Source organism: Passer domesticus, chromosome 1, assembly GCF_036417665.1.
Source record: "Passer domesticus isolate bPasDom1 chromosome 1, bPasDom1.hap1, whole genome shotgun sequence".
Taxonomy (NCBI): Eukaryota; Metazoa; Chordata; class Aves; order Passeriformes; family Passeridae; genus Passer; species Passer domesticus.
This window is the reverse complement of record NC_087474.1, coordinates 22,688,567-22,711,848: the sequence shown is the minus strand read 5'-3', so window position 1 is coordinate 22,711,848 and position 23,282 is coordinate 22,688,567. Positions and strand designations below refer to the sequence as shown.

General features: G+C 38.5%; 1 protein-coding gene across 6 annotated transcripts in view; it reads left to right on the top strand.

The window, feature by feature from the left end:
* CDK6 (cyclin dependent kinase 6) overlaps positions 1-23,282 on the top strand; it is a 136,974-nt gene that overhangs the window by 46,337 nt on the left and 67,355 nt on the right. For all 6 annotated transcript variants that reach the window (XM_064410125.1, XM_064410134.1, XM_064410172.1 and 3 more), the window contains one exon: positions 11,273-11,440. In XM_064410125.1, coding sequence (XP_064266195.1) covers positions 11,273-11,440 — 168 coding nt within the window. The remainder of the gene's footprint in view (positions 1-11,272; positions 11,441-23,282) is intronic.

Below are 23,282 nucleotides of genomic sequence, written 5' to 3'. Positions count from 1 at the left end.
AAGCAGTGGGACCAGCTTAGGTCTTTGAAAATTGATGGGTAGAGTCCCAGTAACTTCACTGGACTTCATTGTGCCTAATATGAAGCCATCTTTTTCCTCATCGTGCAAGTGCCATTCATGACTACACTGAATTCCTCGAAGTTTCTACCACGGAAGCTCTCAAAGTTAGGTCCAGACTTTTCAGTAACCTCAATTTCCAATCTGAGAAAATGACTCTGCTGTCCAGCCACTTCCTTTTACAGTGCCTTGAGCCCAATCTATCTGTATAAGCTGCAGATGTACTTTCTTATGTATCAGGAGATTGATCAAGCTGTGTTATAATAAGTTTAAACAAGTTTTTCATCAAACAGAAATTGCTTGAATGAGTTTATAACTGTGAAGGAGCCCTAGGAATTGAATGATTAAGTCTTACTGATTTTAAATTACAGTTGTGATCTCTAGGATCCTATTGGCTGCTTTTTTCTCAGTTTTAAAAGAAGCGTAACTTGTTTTCTTGTTGCCATCAGGTGTTTTCGTCAACAGCCTATGCACTTTCAGTGGCTACTATTTAAAAAGGCAACTGAAGAGATAAATTACAGGAACAATCTTGAGCCTTTTTTGTCTAGCCAAGGATCTGACAGTTTTCAAAAAAAGTCTGGGCTGAAAGGTACAAAGCTGCCTTGGGTGTGTGAGATCTGATCATCCAGATCCCTTGGGATGCTTCTAAAGGCTCATCCTTTGTTGTTTTGTACCAGTGTATAAACAAATCAGTATAAACACTGAAGACAGATTCAATGAGAATTTCTGTAGAAATGTCAGTAATGTTGCCAATGTGTTGATAGACCATTAGGAAGAGTAGTCTGTCATAAATCTCTGTATATTTACATAATTTGAGTGCTCCTTTGGACCAGAATCCATGTGGTCTGAGCTGTTTGCACATGATCTTGAGCACATCAAGATGTTAGTCTTTGTTCTGAGGTTAGTCCTTCTTGCACTTAGGTAACAATGTAGGCCAGTTGTCTTCCAGGGTCTTCTGCATTATTTCTAATGTTAGCTTAAGTTAACAGTCCCTAAGATAAATTTACAGATCTACTCTTCTAAGATGCTTTACCACCTAAGTCCGAAGCTGCTTGTAAAGCATTCTTGATGTATGTGCACAGCGTTGTTTCAGCTTTCTAATCACTGACCAGCTGGCTTGTTAGTGAATAGAGCTGTGGGCCCCTTGCCACATTTCATGTGAGGTCTTGGCTGGGTGGCCAAGCAGGCAGCCTGCAGCCAGTGTCAAAGCAATTCAAGAGGTATTGGCACAGCAGTGTCCCCATTAATTTCTGCTTGTCACATGCTGTCATGCAAGTTACACCAGAGAGGAAATGACCGTTAAAAAAAAAAGTACGCTTGTGGCACTTGGTCCCCTCCAGACGTTATCCCCGAGGTTAAACAAGTGGATACAATTAGCTGCTGTCCACAGACAGCTGCAGGGAAGGAGAAGCCGAGATCTGGGCCCCACAGCAACGTGTCCTTCCTGTTAGCAAGGAGTGTTGTCTGTCAGCATATGCCATATTATAACCCTTCCTGGAGTTTGAGGAAATTGGGAAGAGCTGCGATGGCCAATGGCATTAGGAGGGTGCTGGTAAAGAGCTGTAGTCCTGCTGGAGTAGCATTCTTCCTAGAGAAGAGGGTTTGTTTGTTGATATCTTTCCTCATAAGGACTGCGTAAGAGGCGCAGGAGGACAATCAACTCATCACTGATTGATAATTTACTGTAGTTTATTGATTGTGGCCGGGAGTGTGACAGTGATTTCTGTGCGCTCCTCCCCAAAGCATACTGAAGTAGTTTAAGGAAGTCACATCCAGCTTTGTGGATCGTTGGGGTGGACTGATTTTTCTGATTATATCAGGAGAGCTTCCACAAGGATTGCAAGTGGCGATGTCCCAAAATACAAATGGATAGTAATGCAAAAACAAAGACTCTGAAGAGGAAGGGCAGTGAGAGAAGGAGATATGTACAATTAGGAGCAATTTCAAATCTGTTTTTAAAAACTGAAAGCATTAAGGTGATAGAGATAGGGGTGCTATCACAGTCCTCCAGAACACAATGCTCCAGAACAGATTGATTTAGTCAAGCTAAAGTCTGGATTTTATCTCAGAAGAAAGAGGCTCACAGCATCAGCTGAAGGAAAGATGTGACTTACCCTGTTGAGAAACATAATTAAAGAAGTAATTATATTAAAAGTGTCCTCCAGAATTCAAACTGCGCTGTGATGTGCTCTGGTGCTTATGTACCAAATATGTGCTGGTGTCAATCCCTAGGCATGCTAGAAGAATATTTACAGCCAATGCATACAAATCACAGGTGCTATTTCAAATCATTTGTATGGAACTTTATCAACTGGGTGAGGCAGTAAAGAATTTGGGGGATTTCATGATACATTTTAGTCCTCATCTCTTTTTCAGATTGTATGAGAAATAAAAGAACAGAGTAGTAGCAACTTGTCAAACCAGGAAGCTCTGTGAGAAACTGCTGTTTCCAATACAGTTATAAAAAGCTTGTAATAAAAGAAAGGAAGTTTCCCAGAAGGTATTTGGGGATGTATAAAACTGTGATATCATCATCCAGAGATACAAGAAAGGAACATGAATGTTTTGCTTATCTAGGCTCAGATCCATAAAATCTGTTAAAAGCTGTGCCTTGTGGGGTTTTTTTGCAGGGCACAAAGAGTGGAAGGGTTTGAGCACTGAAAAAGACTGTTAATCACAAAGTTACATTTACCTGTTGTGAAATATTCCCATATGGGATAAGCCTTACTAACAGTGCCAGTTTCTGTCAGAATGTTAAAACAAACTTCCTCTCTGTTCAATTCTCATGTATTTTATCTGACAAATACCAGTAGCCACGTGGGGAATGCTGTGTATTTCATTTGCATATCTGGTAATTCCACTTTGACAGGAATTTTTGGTACACTGAATAACTGAACATAAGTAGAACAATAATTATGTAGGTTTCTTTTCAGTCATGCATGTTCTTCTCATCAAATATGAAAAATAGCAGATGAAAAAGTAAAACTTGAAAGATATAGATTGCAAACTGATTTGACAGGTGTTGAACTATAAAATCAGAAATTGATGTGGAATGACTATATCAACTTAAGTAAAATGCATCCACGTGTCTGCCTAAGCATGTGTATGTACATATGTCCCCCAGAGATGTGAAGTAGACATGTTAAATACTGAATTTGGTTTTCGGTTCACAGCTACTGAAAACAGCATGGGAATCTGTCGTCATTAAGGTTCTGGTAAAACAGACATCTACTGAGATTGAAACTTTTACCAACCCATAAAATATGAATCCAGGTGCTTATTTTAAGGAGAGTAAACAGAAGGTTACTCAGAGCAGTTCCTTCAACAGTCAGGGGCATCACTTGTTGTGGTCCAGTCCTACTTATGTTGCCTTTGCTGCTGCTGAGCTCTGGTGTTTGAGGAGTGTTTGGAGCGCTCCAAAATATGTTTGGTCAGGTTCTCCTGTGGCAGATGTTTTCTAAGTCAGAAGGAACAGTTGGCAAGTTTAAGCAAAAGGACTAGAACATGTTAAGCCTGCTGTAGTGGCTGTGGATTGAGTTCAGTCTATGTATAGGTGCACAGCAAGGGAAAACAGTGTGCTGAAAGCTATGATACACATTCATGGAATTCAGTCATAAGCTTGCAGCAGTGCAGTAGCATTAGTGAGCCTCAAAGCTTTTCAAATATTAACATGGACCTTTGCAATTCAGTTAAAATTTTGCATTTTTCCTGAATCTTGTGCACAGTTGCAGTACTTTTGATTGGGACTGACATATAATGGTCATAATATACAGGCAGCTCTATGCATAATAGTGACATTTGCTATTTTTACTAGGCTGTCTCTGAACTAATTGATCAATTATTGTATTTCAAAGTAATTTATTTAGGACTTTCTAATCTTGATTACCTTGCTACTTCCAATAGCAACCAAAGCAGTCTTCAAAACAGTAGTTCTATAGACTCCACTCCTTCAGGTATTTTATGTTTTGAATTGCTACACAAATAATTCTAGCCATTAAAAAAAACAAAACAGAAAACCAAACAACACAACTATATTCATGTCAGTGTTTATTGCAGTGGACTACTATATGCTATCACATTGTCTTCAGTGGGATTATTCAAAACATTATAATGTGTGTATACATACATGCATACTTCTGTGAGTGTGCATGTCTGTAGGGTTTTTCATCCTAACAATTGGATAATCCGAAATCCCTTTATGAGCTGTGCCTTCTTTCTTACAAAAGCAGTTTAAAATAGATTAGAGGCTGATAATCGGAATATATTTTAACGTATCTTTAAATCTATTCTTAAGTGCATTAAAGTACCTTTTGTATTATTAAGATAGTTTTACAATTCAAAGATAATTACACAAGTATTGTACTTCATGTTTAAAATATATGTAACTTAATAATTTTTCAACAAATTATTTACCTTTAGGGTATCAGCAGAGAAAACACTACCAATTATTAGACCAATTCCTTGCATGTGTTTATCAGACATAAACAATACACTAAATAAATTGAGAGTATCTTTCTCTGTACAGTATTTTACTCTATGAACAGAAAATGAATATGTTATCTTCTATAGTAAGGTTGATTAATAGGGCTAAGTGAATAGATTATTTGAATTTATTGTTCTCTTATCAAAACAGTAAACATATTTAAATTGAACATGCTGTGAAGTTCACATTCTCTTGGTACTTCTCAGTTAATTGACAGGAGTATCACAGCAGTGTTCTCTTCTGAGGAATGACCCTTACCCTGTGAATACTTTTATGGAAAGCAATAGGATTACTCTGAGATAAATAGTTACCCAGTGTAAGGAGGATGAAGAGCTCTACATCCCGTATATATTTGGTTGTATCATGGCTGAGTCCTGAGAAGCTATGATGTGGCTAGGAGAAGGCAAAGACAGCCTCCTCATCCCCTTTCTGAATGCCCTGCAGGGAGACTGATCAGAATAGCTTTCTTCTGAGAAAAGGAACAGGGCACAAGGGCAGGGATCTGTCTGCCTCTGACTGTGCCCCAGCCACTGCATCGAGCCAGCTGCATGAAGAGTATCCTGCAGCTCCACAGACAGTGGCAAATTGCATCTGGCCCCACCATCACGGTCATGGCATTCTAGATAGGTTGAGGTGATGGGTTCCCAGCCCAGTGCGAGGACAAAAATGAAAAAAGAGAATCACTGCATTTAACAGGGGATCACTACATTATTGCTAATGCCTTTGGGATTCAGTGTAACAACATTAATCATGTCCTTTGCTATTCATGTATCTGTACTGTGTAATTCCTCAGGAATGCCATTGTTTTTTTGGCATTAATTAATGTTGACTATTTGTTACAAAGTATCACCATAGAAGGGCTGTAATTATTCTGCTTCAAAAATAGGCTTCAGAGAATGGGACAGCACTTTAAACTTCCATTCCCGCATGTGTAAAATCACCCTTTAAATTGGAAGCAATTCAGTGATTGGGGATTCTGTATAACTGAGTAGGATATGAAAGAAGCCTCATCTTCTCCCCTTCTGCTCTGAGAAGGTCCTATTCCAGTGAGAGGCAGTGAGCCTTTTAATGAAACTACCGTGACTGATTCATCACACATTGCTTTCTAAAACTCATCCCCTTTGTTTACACTTGTGGTTGCCTTTTATGCAAACACTCCTACAGGAAATGTTCAGGATGAGTATTCCAACACCTGCCATGTAAAATAGGGACATTCCATTCTACTCAGCAAAAAGAAAAATGAGTTGCAGATAGACAGAAATTTTGGGTGAAGGATGCAACTTGTGAAGGGGCATGAGATACTCCACAGAAGAGTAGAAGTGTTAGGAGATGCCAAAGGATTGTTGTGCTTTACAGAATGTTAGCATGGAAATAGAGCAGGAAGAGGAAAATAGGCAGGTTAAAAAAAAACCCCACCAAAATGTGTAAAACTTGTGTGTTAGTACAAATTTAGGGTCTATTGTAGTCTATTGTAGTTTGCAAGGCTCTGTACTCTGTTGTTTTTATTTGATGACACAACTGAGTATATCTGTGGGCTTCTACTGAATTACTCTCTTTTGTATTAGGAGCTCCTGTCACTCTAATGAAGGGCAACCTGCTTAAAGGTTTTTCTTTCTTCACATTGTAGCCAGTGGAGGAAAAACATGAGCTTCACATAACGAGCAGCTAGTCATAAATGTATGTTACCTCAGGGTGCACATGTTCTCTGAAGATACATTACTCTTGGTGTTTGCCTTCAGGTTGCATCTCACTGTGTTCCCTTTTACCAAGACAGAACCTGGCATCCGTACTTCACCATGGTGGTGGGTTAGCCTAGTCCAGCAGGCAAACTCTCATCCAGGCACTTACTGGCTTCTTCCACCTCAGCTACAGAAAGTAGAGAACACCAAGGAGCAAGAAAGCTCATAAGCTGAGATAAGACAGAAAGATTGCTTACCAAGTACCATCATGGGCAAAATAGATTTATCCTGTGGAAAATCAACTGAGTCTAATGCCAGTCAAAGTAGATACTTGCTAGTTCAAGCGGTGGGCAAAAAAAGAACAGGTATTCAAATAGCACCTTCTCATGCCTTTTTCCAGGCTGTATATCACTTCTGAATCTCCCCAGCCTAAGCAGCACAGGAGCAGCTCCTCTCTCCTTCTCCTTCCTTCTCACTCTTTGTGCCTGCTGTACCCTAGGTCGTCTCCACAGGCTGCAGTTCCCTCAGGAGTATCTGCCTGCTCCATGGGCTGCAGTGTGGGTAACTGCTCCGCCGTGGATGGCTTTCTCCTCTCACTTCTCTTCCTCTCTCACCTGTTGTTTCCTGTGCAGTTTCTCACTCCTTTTGTTCTCTTCTCCTCTTTCCCTGCAGCCTTTTCTGCCCTTGGATCTGTCTTCATGGAGGCACCACGGTCGTGGCTGGCGGGCCCAGCCGTCACTGCGGTGGGTCCATCGGAGCTGGCTGGAGCTCAGCGTGTCTGGCAGGGCAGAGCCCCTGGTGTCCCCTGGCTGAGGCCCCTGCAGTCCTGACTGCTGGTGCCTAGGCACTGACACTGAAACCTGCTCTGTAGTTTCTTTTGTCTTTGAGTAGATACTCAAATGTTTTGGTTGACAGCCATGCCATTCTCTTTTGAGTTAAGCAGGCAGAGTCCTCCAGAGAATCTGGTAGGTCTCAAACAAGCTGTAAGTTGCTGCAGATAATTGACAGATTATTTTTCTTGGGAGTCAAGATGGTGGGTGACTCTTAAAGGATCAGAGTGGTATTTGAAAGCCAATGGCTTGGAAAGGATTTGTGGATCAGATGCTGGAGGAGGGTTAAGAGGGGTCAGTGAAGCATATAGTGAAGAGGAGACAGGACAAGGTGGAGACGAAAATGTGTAGGAAATCAGGGTTTCTGTTCCTGCTGCCTAAGTCGGGAAATACGAGCCATGATTATTGCCTTTGGCAGAGGCAGCAGAAGCAGCTGCTCAGCCTAGCCCGAGCCCAGCCCCATCCTCACTGATGACAGAGGAAGAGTATGCAGGATATTTTTCTGAGTATTATTGAGACTCATGACATAATATGGTGTAGCTTGAAAAGTTCATCAGAAAATTCCGATGATCCTGACAATCAGAGCTGATAAATTCAGTAAATGTCAGAATGAGCAATCATTGTCAATACAGTATATGGTGGAACAGGCAGAGATGCAGCATTTCCATAACAAATTTAACTCCTGTTTTCATTATGTGACTTTTACAAAATTAAAGCCCCATATTTTCCTCTAAACAAGTTGTACTTGTTCGTTGCAGCACAAAATAGTTTTCAGTTGATTTACAGGTAAATATTTTATATTTGCACATAGATGGCATGGAAAATATAACCTGAAAAAGAAAAAAAAATAAACCTGTGATTGAAAGTAGTTACAGTGGGATAATGTGTGCATGTATCTTCAACTCGAGCAATAGCCAACTATCATAGGTTTTGTGATGGCAGAAATCTCTAATCTGAAACAACAGGCACATTCTGTGTCTTTGTTTGCAAACATACAATATCCAAAGAGCACTGATAAACATCAGTAGAGGTTTGATCATGACTCATTAGAGCTTGTTCCTTCGGTCTCTTAAGACACAAAGGTTCTTGTTTGTTGCATAGAATTGGTTGCTTTTCAATTAGCTTTTGAAATATGATTGCCCCTGTATTTCCAAAATGTGGTATGCCTGTCTACCACAGAAAATGTCTCAGGGGAAAACAGACATGGAAAAAGCTAATCCTTGAGGCACATGAAGACTGTCCTGCAGTTATTTCTAGAACTTGGTAATTGAGATAATACTGGGTATTCGTCACTAATAAAAATGGATGCATTTCCGTTAGATGAGTGAAATTATCCTGATTTAATTAGGTAGTGATCTGGCTGGTGCATGTTTACAGCCTTTATCCAATTTGCTAGCAAAGGTTAGTATCTTCTGATATTAGTTACAGTGTCAAAGAAAGCACAGATCCCAGACCCTGCCTTATGTTTCTTGCAAGTGCCTGACCAAGTCAATGAAATAATTCTCCAAAAGTAAGGACTAATGGTTTTGAACTAAGCTTGCATGCAGCACAAAATTTTAAGCTGCTGCATTTGTTATTCTTTATTTGAAGTTCATAATAATAAGCCTATGTTGTGATTTTGGCTTCTGCTCTAACTTGCTGAGAATCTAAAAACAGGGAATCACAAATAGCAAACAGTCTTTTTACATCCAAGTGCCCTTCTTTACACACATAAAACTCTGGGCTGTTCTTCCAGATAGTATTGAACGAAATCTGTTACAGAAAGTAATAAGTGTAATGAACAGTCTAACCTAAATAGTGGAAAACAGCTTATATGGACCAACCCTGAATTTCCTGGAAGAGGAGATATGGCACTTTTCCCCCTCCTGTTGCTCTTCTTCTTTCTAACACCTTTTAAATTTACACTTTCCCAGTTCACTCTTCTGCAGCATGTTTTATTTCTTGTGTGTGAAGAGAACTTCTGTAAATGATATTCATCTTTTGAGTCCGATGGATAGAGGGGATGATATACCAGTTTCCATTTTCAAATACTTTCCTTTTTTACCTGTGGCTGGAAGAAGACTCTGAATTTAGAACCTGAAGATATCGCTTGTATCTTGAAATGAGCAGAGCAGAATTGTGTTATGCTGAGCTTGAGGAAGAAAATTGAAACAAAACCAGCATCAGTTGTTGGAAAAAAAATATTCTTGATATGTTTGGTAACTGCCTGCCTGAATGAGTTTACAGAGTTGACAAATGAATAGGATACATAAACGTCACCAGAAAGGGACTTGCCAGGGTGTACTGACTAATACTTCAGTTCTTTAAATAATTTTCTTATTTGATACTATGTCATCTTGGAATAAAAAAGAAAAAAATTGGCCCAAATTCAGTGAAACAGCTAAGTACATATTTAAAATAACCATATGCCTAAATGTTGTTGGCATGTTCTTCATGTCTGCAAGACTGATCCAAAGCCTTTTGGGATTTGGTAAAAGTTAAAATGGTACAGAATGACCAGATATTACATACATTAATTCTATTGATGACTGAAACCTGCAGAGCTGTAGCCCAAGTTCTTACAAATTTCTGAACTGCAAAAAAAAATCCGTGTATAAATACAGGAGGATTCAATATAGTTTGTATATTTCTTTTGAAATCCTAACCATATTATACTGGTTGTCAAAATTATCAGTTCCCAGTTTTTTTCTTGGGAAGCAAAGGAAATAAAAGGCGTCAGCTAGCAGGAAATGGAGTTCTCAGTTCACCACCTTCCTTCAGAGGTGGTAATAATTTAATACTGTCACAGCATCCATAATTTAATGGTAAAATCTCCGTAATTGGAGTCTTCAAATAAAAGCTGATTGCTTTATGAGCTGGCTGTATACAGAAATGGCCTTGTTTTATCAGAGGTCAGGTGAAAGCTTCCAAATTTAATATCTGTATGTTATGTAATATTTTCTCTATTAATGATCAGGAAACATTACAAGAAAGGAATAGCATTGTATTAAATTACTTAGCAATGTCTCTAAAGCCTACCTTAAAAATGCATCCAACTTAACCAATATTACCAAGCTGAATGTTTTGAGTTATTTTTACACCCATGCTCAGATAGAATTCCTTTCAGTAGTGTGCTTTGAATATTTACTTGCAACATGCCCAAGTCCATAGAGAAGAACAAAAGCAACCAACCTCAAGTTATCCTTCTTCTCTTTTTTTTTACATGCCATGCCTTTCTCCAAGATCGTTTTGGTTGCTAACAACAGGACACCCTGCTGCATGGTTTATGGAAAAGGCATATGACACCAGCATATACAGAACTGCAGTTTCATGAGCTCAAGTCAGTTGCATGCAGAAAATAAACTTCTTTGTCCATTTCTTTTTCTTTCTTATTGCAGCATCTTCTTGTAACTGTCTGTTCTGCAAATATAATTTTCAAGTTGACAGTATCCTTCTAATTTGGAATGCAGGGGATTTCTAGTATTTGGTTTTGAGTCTGCTGGTTCATTCTTTTCACATTACTAAGATTGTCAAAACATGAGTACAGATAAAAAAGTTGCTTCAGCTGTGAAAATGTCATGGAAGATTGTATCACTATAACAAAACAGAAAGAAGAATCAGAATTATGATTATTACACTGTTTTAGTGCTAAACTTTCATCTAAAGGTAATTTCTGTCCTAGTCAGTAAATTCTATACAGCAGGTTTTGCCAAGTGAAGCTTTTCCCTCTATAATATTAAATCAAATTAAATTTGCCATTTAAACAGTTTTTCTGTTTGAAACAGGTCCTTGTGCCTGTTAAAATGAGTGATAAAATTTCACTTCACCATGGCAGGGCAAAGCATAAGCTGGTGAGAATACAAAGTGGCATGTGGTTTAAAGTTAAGTGCAGAAAAACTGCTATGTATTTTTCTTACTTGGACAGCATTCTCTTGAAGTTGTCCAGGGATTTAGAAACATACTTTTGCTATTTGTTAAGTATATTGATTAATCTTTATACTACTGTTAATCAGCCTCAGATAATTCAACTAGAAACCATACATTAACTCAATGAGGGCATTGGTTCAATTCCATTCATTCTAGCAACATCCTGTCCATTTTATATTAATAGTTGGTTTTATCTCCTGTGCACATATTTAAGTCAATATTTATTAAATTAGTTTTTCAGGTTATAACAAGTGATTTACTTGCTTGCCTGCCACCTTGTCTTGATAACTGCATATTGATTTCTTCTTTGTATATAGGATATGATGCTTCAGCTGTTTCGGGGACTGGATTTTCTGCATTCACATCGAGTGGTGCATCGGGATCTGAAACCCCAAAATATCCTTGTAACCAGCAACGGGCAGATAAAGCTAGCTGACTTTGGCCTTGCACGAATCTACAGTTTTCAGATGGCTCTTACCTCAGTGGTAAGTTTCTGAAGGCTTTTATTTTTCTGTTAGTGTAGCAGTGTGCACCATGTCTGCAGCAGAAGTTACTGGTGTCTCTGAAAACAATTGCTTTCCAGCCAGGACTGAACTTGCAGTGATTACGTTGTAATCAATAATCACTTGTTGACTACTGGCTTTAATTCCATCGTGACTAATTACAGAGTAATAAGTATGTGTTAGTTTTCTGAAACTCCCATCTGTTAAGCTTCTGTAGTGATACTGACTTCCTGTGTAAATTAAGTCAGACAGGTTGATTAAAGTTTCTGAAGTATCCATTTTAACATAAAGCTCTTGCTGAATCCCAGGTATTTTGTCTGAAAGAACTCCACAATAGTTGTGAAAATGCCACACCATCGTGCTCTGATTTTCCACCTCTGTGAATATGCATTCAATGCTCCCTTCCATATGTTATTGAATGATTCTAAATAAGATTGTGGTGGAGGAAGCTCAAGTGGTCCTGGCAGCCAAAATCACAGCTGTTTCCAAAGCCAGATGTTAAAGAGGATCCCCAGTATCATCAGGTCTCCTGCCACTGTTGCCCCTCTCCCACCAGCTCTCCTGGATGTCCTTGGCTCAGACATGAGCTCACTTGCAGATTTAGCTCTCTCCTCCATTAATGCTGGAGAAACCCTGCCAGCTCCTTGCTTTTTGACCCCATTTCCACGCTTGCTGGCCCTGCCCCCAGAATCAGCTGCTGTAGCTTGGCACAGCATCTCTGGAGCATATTGAGCTGCCATGCTGTGTGCATGTTGGGTATCTTTCAGGTTTGTTGCCTGCTCATGATTTTTTTTTGTTTCCTTTTTCTATTCTGAGTATCCCAACTGCCATGGCAGTGACTCTGACTATAAAGACAGAAAAGGCAAAACTGCTGAAAAGAGAAACTGAAAGGATCCACTTTGCATTTTACACCATACTGTAAAAAATACCTGGCTCATGTTGATGAGAAGCAATCCGTTCTCATTGTTAGTTTGTGCAAGGGTCTCCCATTGTCATGTGATGTAACTGTGGACATCTAGCTTCAGAGTGAACGAAGGCAGGAAGCAACAGAAAATTACATCATCTTGCTAAACATAGGAAAGTATCCTGGTCACATAAAACGTATGTAAACCTGTGGTTTAGGGCTAGGTTTTTTTCATTGCCTGTAGGATGTAGTCTAATCCAAAGATGAAAGAATCTGGATACTGGGAAGATTGGTCATGTAACTCAAAGCAGAAGAAAAGGAGAGAAAGGTTCTTCCTGAATTGCTCTTATTTTGTTTCCCAGCTACCAGTCAGTAGCAGCTTTAATGAGTGTTTCTGTTGATGCATGAAATCATTTAAGCTAAAACTGCAGAATGCTACAAGGTTTTCAGCCAGACATTTTTGAAAAGTTCTGCATTGAAATGAAGAAAAAATACATACAAAACTGAGCAGGAGTTTTTCCATGACCATGTAGCCTTCTTAGGAAGGAAGTTTAAAACACTCAGAAATCTACCACAACAAAAGAGAACGCTGTCAGGATTACTTTGTAAAGTATGCACATTTGCTCAAATATCTTAATACTTGAATGCTAGAAATCGTGTTAAAACCCATGGGCTGGTACTCTTGATGCTGCTGTGAACAAGAGATGTTCAGCCTAAGGGATTATCCACATGCAATTTTGTACTGTGTTCAGATAAGCATCCAAGTGTCATTGCAGCTAAGCTAAAGAATATTGAAATAGTTTAATTATTCTGTGATCAGGGATAAATCAAGTATATGGGCATAGATGTAAGTAAAAAAAAGACAAAACCAGCTATGACATTGGTCTTCTTAAATTAAAAAATTAATAGTTTAAAAGGTTAGTTAAAAGTTAATAAGTATTTTAAAACAGTTTCCAACATCTTGGAAATAAACTTGTATCTGAGTATGTAGGAAACTATAGAGGTGTGTTGCTTAGAATGTGATAAATGTGTTATGGTTTTAAATGTCAATCTTCACTGCTCCTCTGCAAAGTGATTGCCGGTAAGAAACTTTTATTAAATGTGTTTTAGCTGCCAGTTTTCCTTTTCTGGTTTTAACTTCCTCCTTTGGCTAGTAGCTTAGGTGTGCAAATGCTGCTTTGTTTTTACCTCCATTGAAACTTAGTACAGGAAACACAGCTAAACAAAACAGCTCCAAACCCCTAAACTTCTGGTTTTTAAACATAAAGACATTTTTGTCTTTGCTATCCCAAAAATGGTCTAAATTGCAGTTATTCACCAGGGAGGCAGTGAACGTTCATGGACTTCAGCAAGACCAGCTTGTTTTGAAGCATTTGCAGAAAAAAAAAGTGTGTTGTATTATAAAAGACAGAATATACCTATGCATATTTCAATTAATAAAAGTCACAGCTTGCAAAGATTTGCTTTAGATAGTGATAGTGCAGACAGCCCAGTGATAAAAGACTATCATTGTGATCAATACAAGGGCTCTACAGCGTTTCCTTCAGAGGAGAAGCTTACTGCAAGATAAACTACAAGAATCATCTTTTGAAGTATCAGACCATTCCCAAGATGCATCCTCATTCATTGCTCACAAAGAAACTCTTTAGATGAGACAAAAAGAGCTTGCCATGAAAGTAGCTCAGTAAAACCTGATCCAGCCCAAGTGCTGTGGGTGCAGCAAATGGTAACTTCAAAGTAGTCTCTCTCTCTAACAGCTGGTTGTTTACACAATGCTGAAGAATCCTTCTGGCAGATCGGTAGTCCAAGCATATTGCTGTCATTTAAAGAAACCTCTTGATATTTTTGTCAGTGAATGAATGAATGAATGAATAAAAGATTGAAACTAAGGTTACACAGGCTGGGGAGGCAGGGTGGAGATCACTGCTCCCAGCTGTGTTCAGACTGAGACCTGATAGGAGTCTGAAATAACAGCACTAGGAAGAATGAGGTTGGGCGGGGGTGTCTGAGCTGGTGGGTTACAGGGCACACTTTTGGTTTCGTGCAATTACACTCTTTTCCAAGTGTTGGTCTTGGCCCTTGGGGAAATTCTGAATGGCCTTGTGATAACAGAGAAGCTCCATAGGACAGAGGAGGTAGATTGATGTGTCTGCAATTTTAGAGTTGGATAGCAAAAGCTAATGAACTGTCACATTTTTCCTGGTGCAGAAAAATGGATCTAACGTCTAACTTCTCTGAGCAAAGGAGCAGTTGGGTGTCTGGGAAATCTGAAGTTGTCTTATCAAAAAGGAATAATCCATTTATCTATTTCTGATGACTTTTGACTGAATTAAAGGAAGGAAATGAAGCTGAATCATGGTATATAGGAATGTTAAGTGAGATAAGTGCATGCAGTTGTGACCAGAGCATCTAGGTGGAGCTGAGGCTATCCAGCTCTTAAAACCTGCTCTGTATCAGGATCTTGAGTGAAACTGGCAAAATGTTAGTGTTTGTAACACACTTACAATACTTTCTTTGAAAACATGCATGCTTTACCTTAGATGTCAGCACACTGGGGTTTTTTTTCCCCATAAAATGCCAAGAAAATTGGTTTATGTCTTCTTTTTAAAGAAACCCACTTGTTTTCAGACTTACCCAACACAGAAGGGAAAACACATCACTTTTTCTGCTGATGCTGTAGGTTGTTGCATACTAGACCCAACTAAATAGATTTTCTGAAAAGAGAGGACACAAAATATTCTTCAGTTCTTTTCAGTAAATAATTTTAGACTATGCTAGCATTTTATTTGAGTATTTCTTCAGGATAAAAACTTTCCATCCATTTCTGGCAGTCACTTCAGTGCAAATGGTTTACATGTCACATCATGCAAGAACTTGGATTTAATTTTGTTGGTATAGTAGCAAGGGAGCATAAAATAATTTTCACTAACGGGGCTTACTTTGTAAAAACAAATATATAAGTTAGTTACAGCAACAAACCCAAAAAATGACAGAATAACTCTCTTCCAAAGAGGAATGAGTACTTCTGTGTTTCCTGCCCACTGTTGCATTGTAATTTTCCAGTAAATGCTCTCCGTTAGTAAATAATGTAAATGTAAATGGTTGTCTGAGGCAATATGATTGATGAGAACCCAGACAATTTTTTTTTTGTTTTGCCTTGTATTTTGTCATTTTTTCCCTCTTTTTTTATGGCCACCTCTTTTGAGTCTCTTGCAGTGCAGCTTTAACCTGAGATCCATTGAGGATCCCTAAATGGACCTGATTCACCAATCTATTTAAAGCTCCCAGTTACCATCAGGCATCATAGGAGACCTATGGAAATTAAGCAACCCCCTGCCACTGGTTAAACTAAGCGTTAAAGAGTGTCCTAATGAAATCAGTACAAATCAGTACAGTGATACTTGATTTTACCTCATGCATGATTTAAGAAGATCATAACTCTTCCCCCTCTGACTGGTGGAAGTTGCACTGTTTTGGTTTGCCCTTCACTGCTGTGAGGAAGCACATCACCTAAGTTCTGGGCCAGTTCTCATCTCGAGGTCTCATCTCCAATTCTTTCATTATGGTGCATTTGTGTAGTCCACCTAAACATCTCTGAAAAGGGAAATGAGACACAGGTGGCCATCCAGTGGATCAAAATAAGTGGGTTCGAGCTTGAGAGTGCTGTTGCTGAGAGTTTATGGCTATTTTAGAAGTGTAGTAAGATCAAAGTCATTGTCTTATTTAAGGAAAATCTCTGTTCCCTACTAATACACAGTTCTGCATGAAAAGTCTATGTGTCTAGCTTTGTGAAAAAATTAGTGAATTTTTCTGATATTTTAACATCTGGGCAGGATCTTTATTTCATCCTCCCAACACCCTCTAGGAAGGTTATTTCCATCACATAAAATGAGTCATTTATCTCTGGAGTCACCTTAAGAACAAAAATCATTATCAGCACGTTGACTGTAAGGTCTGCAGATAACTAAAAATATTTTAAGATATATTTATGATGCCTTTACTCTGATGACATTTTCACTTAGAAGACTCAGATTTATATGAAAATAATGATGGTAAAACAGATCGTTCAATGTCACAATATTAATCAAAGGGCAGTATAGAAAGATACATTAACAAAGTTAGGAAATTAGAAGCTTCTTATTCATCTACATCATAATCATATAAGATAATTTGCAAAACCAGCTTAATTTTTGTTGCCCATCAGAAGAACCTTTAAATTTTTAAGGTTCGTCTGGAAGAGTTGTACTAGCTGCTCTCACAAAGACAGAATTTATGACAAGGTTGTTACTTCTAGAGACGTGATATAGAAATAAACTGCAAGTGCTGTTTCACAGTGTAAGTAGATGTAACATTTCTACTGCTGCTGAAAGGGTGGCCCTGCTTTTGACTGCACGCTTTCATCACTTCCCTTTCTTTGCCATTACTGCTTGTCCCTTGCAGTCTGACTGAAAATGAACCCTGTATAAAGTAGTTACTAATTTCCAGGTGGCTTAGTAGATGCAAATCACTGCATGGCCACAAGACTGAAAGCACTGACACACAGGGGAGTGCGAGCAGAAAAATGGGGTCATCCACTCCCTAGACATCACCATCTTAAGTTTTTTGAAGTCAGTTATGAAACCACACCTGAAGTGTTCAGCTGAGGCCTTGAATAACTAAAGCAATTCAAAGGCAGAAATGTTTTTCAAAACCTTGCAGCTCATGCTGATTTACACTGTTCTGAAGGGGTTAGATGAACCAGCCAGCTGGTTCATTTAAGGCTATTATTGTATCTGACTGTAACAAAACTTCTAAGGGCATCTGTATCAGTGTTTGAAGTATTTTTTACCCCCACGGTGCCAAGACCTTCATTGAGCGCTCTGTGCTGTTCTTCTGCAGCTGATGCCAGGACTCACCCCTGAGACCTGTCAGGAATGCAGGGAATGCAGCCCTCTGCTCTGATTCAGACCCAGGTTTATCATGAACCACAAAAAGCCTATCTTTTAATCTTTCAAAGAAAGTAAATTATTTCACAGTAAACAAGCAAATTGGCTTCACATGGGAATATTTTCTGTGCCCTTTTCCAGAAAACCCCTTTCCAGAGCTGCAGAGATTAGAATATATGATATGTGAGGGCAGAAGTTGTCCACACTGAGCTGAGCATGTTTTGCAACCCTGCAGCTGCACCAGTGCAAGCCTGCAGAATAAATGTACCTCATATTGGTGGAAAAAAAAAAAAAAAAAAAAAGGAAAATAAGTACAACCTTGAGCACAGTTTATATCAGAACAAAGGAAGTTTCTGCTGGGCTGGACCAAAGTTTGACCATGTGCTCTATGAAATGTTTAAGAGAGGATGCTCAGGAGGAAGAGAACATAAAGCTCTCAGCAGGCAGAAATGTAGCAATTTCCAATGCTAGAGCTTGTATCTAGATCATTGTCTATAAAAATTACTGAAGTACCCATCTTTCTTAAACTATTCTGCTTACATGTTAATGTGGAGATAAAATAGCAGGCTCTTCTCTTCTCTTCTCTTCTCTTCTCTTCTCTTCTCTTCTCTTCTCTTCTCTTCTCTTCTCTTCTCTTCTCTTCTCTTCTCTTCTCTTCTCTTTTCTCTTCTCCTTCACTTAATAAGATATAGTAGATGTTACTAATGGTGCAGTACTGCATTAGAAGTTTCAAAAAAATATCTGGTGAACAGACTGTAGGATGTAGAACTGACTTCATAAGGAACAGGCCATGCTCAGTCTGCTAAAAAAATCATGGCAGAAGTTGTAAAAGAGAGAAAGGAAGGGAGAAAATTCCTACTGTGTATTTTCTCTATATTATAAAAGAGCATCCTGCTTTTGTGTGACCATACTTCTGTCTCCTGTTTTCAGATGTAAAAATATGTGGTGCATTTCCCCCACCCAGTGATTTACATTTTCTTTGTACTATTTTTCCGTTGATTTAAGTGGCTCTGTTTCTACATCTACTCCCAGAGATAATTGAGTGGGTTGGATTGTAAAAACAACTTGATTGTTTGACAAGGTCTCTCCCTGTGTATTTACAAAACTGTTCCCACATAATTTCAAACCATCCTGAAACACTAAAATACAGCCTCAGGTTATGTTCTTATCGGAGCACATAGAATGAGCAGGTATGGGCCTGTTTGGTACTTGAATGTGAGACATCCAAAGCAAGAGGAGCAGACCAAGTAGCAAACTGTCCTTGGAACTCCTGCTACTCCAGAGTGAAGGCAGGTGTCCCTACAGTGCTGAGAGAAATGCTCTTAGGGCTTAATGTGTAATAAAAATGAGTTCTTGGCACTTTCTTGCTATGGCAGGGAAGTAACTGTAAATATTCTCTTCACACTGGCCGAAGTCCTGCTGTAGGAGGTTTTTCTAAATGGGAATTCCCTTGTACAGGTATAGCCTTGGAAATGTCTCTTAGCCTAACAATATTTAGTACTTGTTCAGCATTGCTGGTGTGGAATTCTTGAGCTCAAAAGGAAAAGAGCTGAGAAATCACCTAGTCCAGTGAAACAAGTAAAATTGTTCTCTGTTTTCTAATGTTTTGCCCATAACTTTAATGTGCCCAGAAATACTGTTTTCATCACTTTCCATTGGAGCCTGATCAAAAACTTCTATATAATCACTTTCGGAAAGTTTCCTTGATGTCTAGCCTTCAATGTCCCATTCTTCATGTAACTCCATTATATTCCTTGTTATTGTAGGCTAAATGGTAGCAGATCACCAGTGCCTTGTATTTGCATTAAAGAGGTCAGTTACCTATAGCTGTAATACATTCATCCTTGCAAAATGTGGTGAGATAAATAATTTGATAAATAGTAGAAGTGTATTAGCCTTCAATTTTTCCAGATTTCAGTAAACTTCAGGGCACCAAAGAATTCAACTAGACTTCTCTAGATTCCTAATTTTCAACATTTCAGTGGATAAATCCAGATGAAGATATGTTACACTAAAAGATTTACTGAGCTACAAGATTAATTCCTCAAGTTTTGGGACCCTGCAAATGGCTTGGTAGTAAGCTGCAGAGATCACATATGGACTATGAGTTACCATTTAGATGCATGAAAAGAGCATATGAAAATGTAGACTGTTACACGTAGGATAATTTATAAGAAATAATAAAATACTGATGCCACAACACAAATTAGTTGATCAGATCTTATCTAGAATACTGTAAGCTGCTTAGTTTCTCTGTGGCTGAGAGATGTTTTTCGACAGGACCAGTCATGGGGGAGGACAGATTTCTGTGTAACAATCAGAGAACTAGGGACACTCTTTCTGTGAGGAAAGAAGAATCTGAATTACTTTAACAAAATGAATCATAACAGTAAATACAATTGATGCCTAAAAACATCATCAAGGAACCAGATAGGGAGAACACATTAAAAAAAGTGATGGCATGAGAACTAGTTCATTTAAAGTAAGTTATATAACTTCAAATAAATAACTTGTCAGGGAGTTCGAAAACAAGTAGTGAGATTCTGAAACATCCTACAGTAGGGCCACTGCAGGCAAGAAATATAAATAACTTAGAAAGGGAGCATGGCGAATTTCTGTGATGCAAGTTGGCAAATTTTGATAACTGTGATGGTCTGTTCGAGTTCCATATCTCAGTATTTGCCCCTTCAAGATTTGATGTGCATTATATAGTCAGCTTTTTCGGAAATGCACTTCATGAGCTCCACTCGTCATGGAAACAGCCGTCAGCAGACCAGAGGAATTGGCAAAAATGTCAAAGCCAAATTCGTTTTCCAAAGAAAGAACTCATGAAACTTTGTTAAGATGAGACAGAGCAAATAATGGACATGGTCTTCAAAACCAGAAGTGGCTACAATTCAAATAAGGGCTATGAAAGAACAAAAAATTAAAATGAGATGTAAAAGAGAGACCCTTCAGTAAAGAAGCAAAAATACAACCTGAAAGTTTCACAGGTAGGGAAGAAAGATTATCTGAAAGCAAGAATTGAACAGAGTTGGGACAGCAAGTTGAAAAAATTCCAGACGGAGTGGGAAGTCTGGTTACAATGTTGCCCATCTGGAAATGGGATGATCCTGGCAAGTCACATCAATAAATGACAACCAGCCTGGTCACACCTTCCATGAAACGGGGGATGCCAGAAAAGCTTAGATAGTCTTGGTAGTCATGAACAAAAATAACATTCAAAAATTACTTGAGCAGAAAAATCAGCGTGCACAAGTAAGCAGGAACATGGACTACTGTGGAAGTAAACACCTGGACTTAAAAATGAACTCATTAGGAAACCCTTTATAATTTTGTTACTTTTTGTGCATCCTGTAGACTTATATTTTCCCAGCTCAAATAATAGAAATGCCTAGTGAAGGTCCCAGCTTATTTCAGCATTGTACACTATATGTATGGTGAGGAGAAGGAACAGAAAGGAGACTTCTGGTAACCTTTCTAAAAAACCCAGATTTGTCAACATTTGAGCATTTATACTTGGCCTCTGCTGCTCAGGTCCACTATAAGGCCATGATATAATATGTCAAGGACAGCCATCAGTTCAAGCAGGATTGGGTACTGAAAGCTTCAGAGAGGAAGAAGAGAGAGACACCCAAGGACACTTGCATTCTTACGACACACAGATACCACAGAGGCTGACAGTGGTGGGGGTTTGTAGTCAAGGTAAAGCATAGAAGCCAGAAGGACTCTGGTGATTTGTAGGATTTGCCATGGAGATGGAATGTTTTCTTATTGAAAGGAATCAGAAGATGATACAGTTAGAATCTGCTTCTCTGAAACTCCAGAAAAGTTAAATGTTTAAAAAAAAATGGAAAAAGATATTCTGATCAGATAAACTACATTTATTTGTAAGTGGTAAAAATACTAGGGTTTATAAAAAAGGAAAAAGTCATATAAGTGCCAATATTAAGAAATAATTCAGTGGAATATAAGTGTCATGAAAGATGACTGCTGAATGCTTTTCACAAGTACAAAACCAGCCAGGACATCTTAGTATATATAAAAACTCCCAATATAGTTCAGTAAATTGCACCTGACTGGAAGTCAGAACTTGGAGGTACAAGCAGGGGCTTGAGTTTTTGTTTAAGTTCTGCCAGAGGAGTGGCAATAGTTGAAATTGGTCTAATAAAATGCATAACTGCTTCTATGAAATGCACAAAACTGTTATAGGTTACTGAATGAGACATGCTAAAAAATTAAGTCTGAGATTTGTTAAAGAAGATTTGAATAAACAAGAAGATTTGAAGATAAAACTTACGAGGGTTCTTAAATTCACATAGTTCACTACTGCAGAAGTCTGTAGAATTCAAGTGGGAATCAGAACAGCTAAAGGAGCAGATAAATTAACCGTTTCATTGGATTTTGCTCTTTCTGCAATGAGTGCAAGGAAAACTTGTTCTACAGATGCAGTCTATGAAAATACCCATTAACTTGTGATCAGCATGGAAGAGCTGATCTGTGGATAATTCGTTTGCAGTCAGCAAGCTGTTCTGCTCTCCAGGGCAACTATCGTAATGACATCGGCATCTTGGTAGTAGCTTTCCAGTAAAGAAGAAAAAAATAATTAAAAAATGGAATGACTGCATACTATTTGAAGACTCAGTACATTTTTGCTTTTAAAGTTAAGAGTGATTTGAAACAGGCTCAGAGTTTTCATCATTTACTGGGCCTGAGTGACAAAGAACAGATAATAAAAAATCAAAACAAACTAGCATTAAGAAACATGAACAATTAATCTACTAAGCACAGAAACAGGAGAAAACTGAGGCAAAAAAAAGGAGGGAAAACAACCACCTGCAAGTTCATGCTGATTGAGTTCTGAGGTCATGTTGTGGATTAAACGAGGAATAACGAGAATAGGGACTTTCTGCTTAGGAAGCAGGAGATATTTTTTGATGTAACAGTGATATAGGTTGTACCATGTGGGCCCCAAATGCAAGATTGTAACCATGGAAACCTGCCATGTAAACAGCTAGTTCATTGTTCACAGGCAGGAAAGAAGAAATAAGTTTTGAATAAATATGTAGAGAAAGAGATTTCGGCTAGTTCTTGGGTTTTACCCTTAGCTATGATTCAGAAATGATTGCACCATATTATTATGGCTGATATCATCCAAAATTATTAACACCCTTACCTTATGAGAATTGTTTATTACAGTGAATAAATAGTACCCTTAATGCTGTACTACTTGCTTTTCACCTGAACTCTTATAAGTATATAGTGTCAAGCAAGTCCAAAGGATGGGGAAAAAAGTGCACTGTCAGAAAAACTCAGGAGCCAATTCAGAGCAAGAGTTCTTTGGCTGGGACAGGACAGTTGAGTAGCTAGTGGAAAAGACAGTCCACAGTATTTCTTTCTCCTGTACTGTTCAGATTCTTCTGCTATACTTAGGGTAAATTACCTGGGTTTGGAAGCGTTGTTATTATTATTGTTATTTTTAACAGGGTTATTCCTAGCACAAAGGGTCTGAAAAAGCATATATTCTGTTTTGTGGAACAGGAGGAAAAATGCTTAGTGGACAGTGAAATGCTTCCAAAAGAGATCTTTTACTTTGCACACAGAGTCTGTGGCTGGGGGAGTTTCCACTGAAGACATGAAACTTGCAGCTCTACAGAACTGTTAACTCCACAGCCACTTACCCATACTGGACATTAGAGAACATTTATTTATGCATTTCAGCATTGAAAAATTATTTGAGCTGAAAAGCTGAATAAGTTAACAACAGTCAGAGTTTTTAATTTTCAGTGTTGGAAATAGATCTTCTCCCTTTACCTATCACTTTTCAAAACCTTTTCAGAACTGTTTGTATTCATACTGGGAACAAATCTTAGAGTTCCATGGAAATATTGCCTCAGAAATGCCACAAGTTTGGATGATGACCATATCTTACACCACTCAACAAAATCCAGACATTTAATTAGTGTTGTGTAAATCTCTACAGTATCTTCCCTGT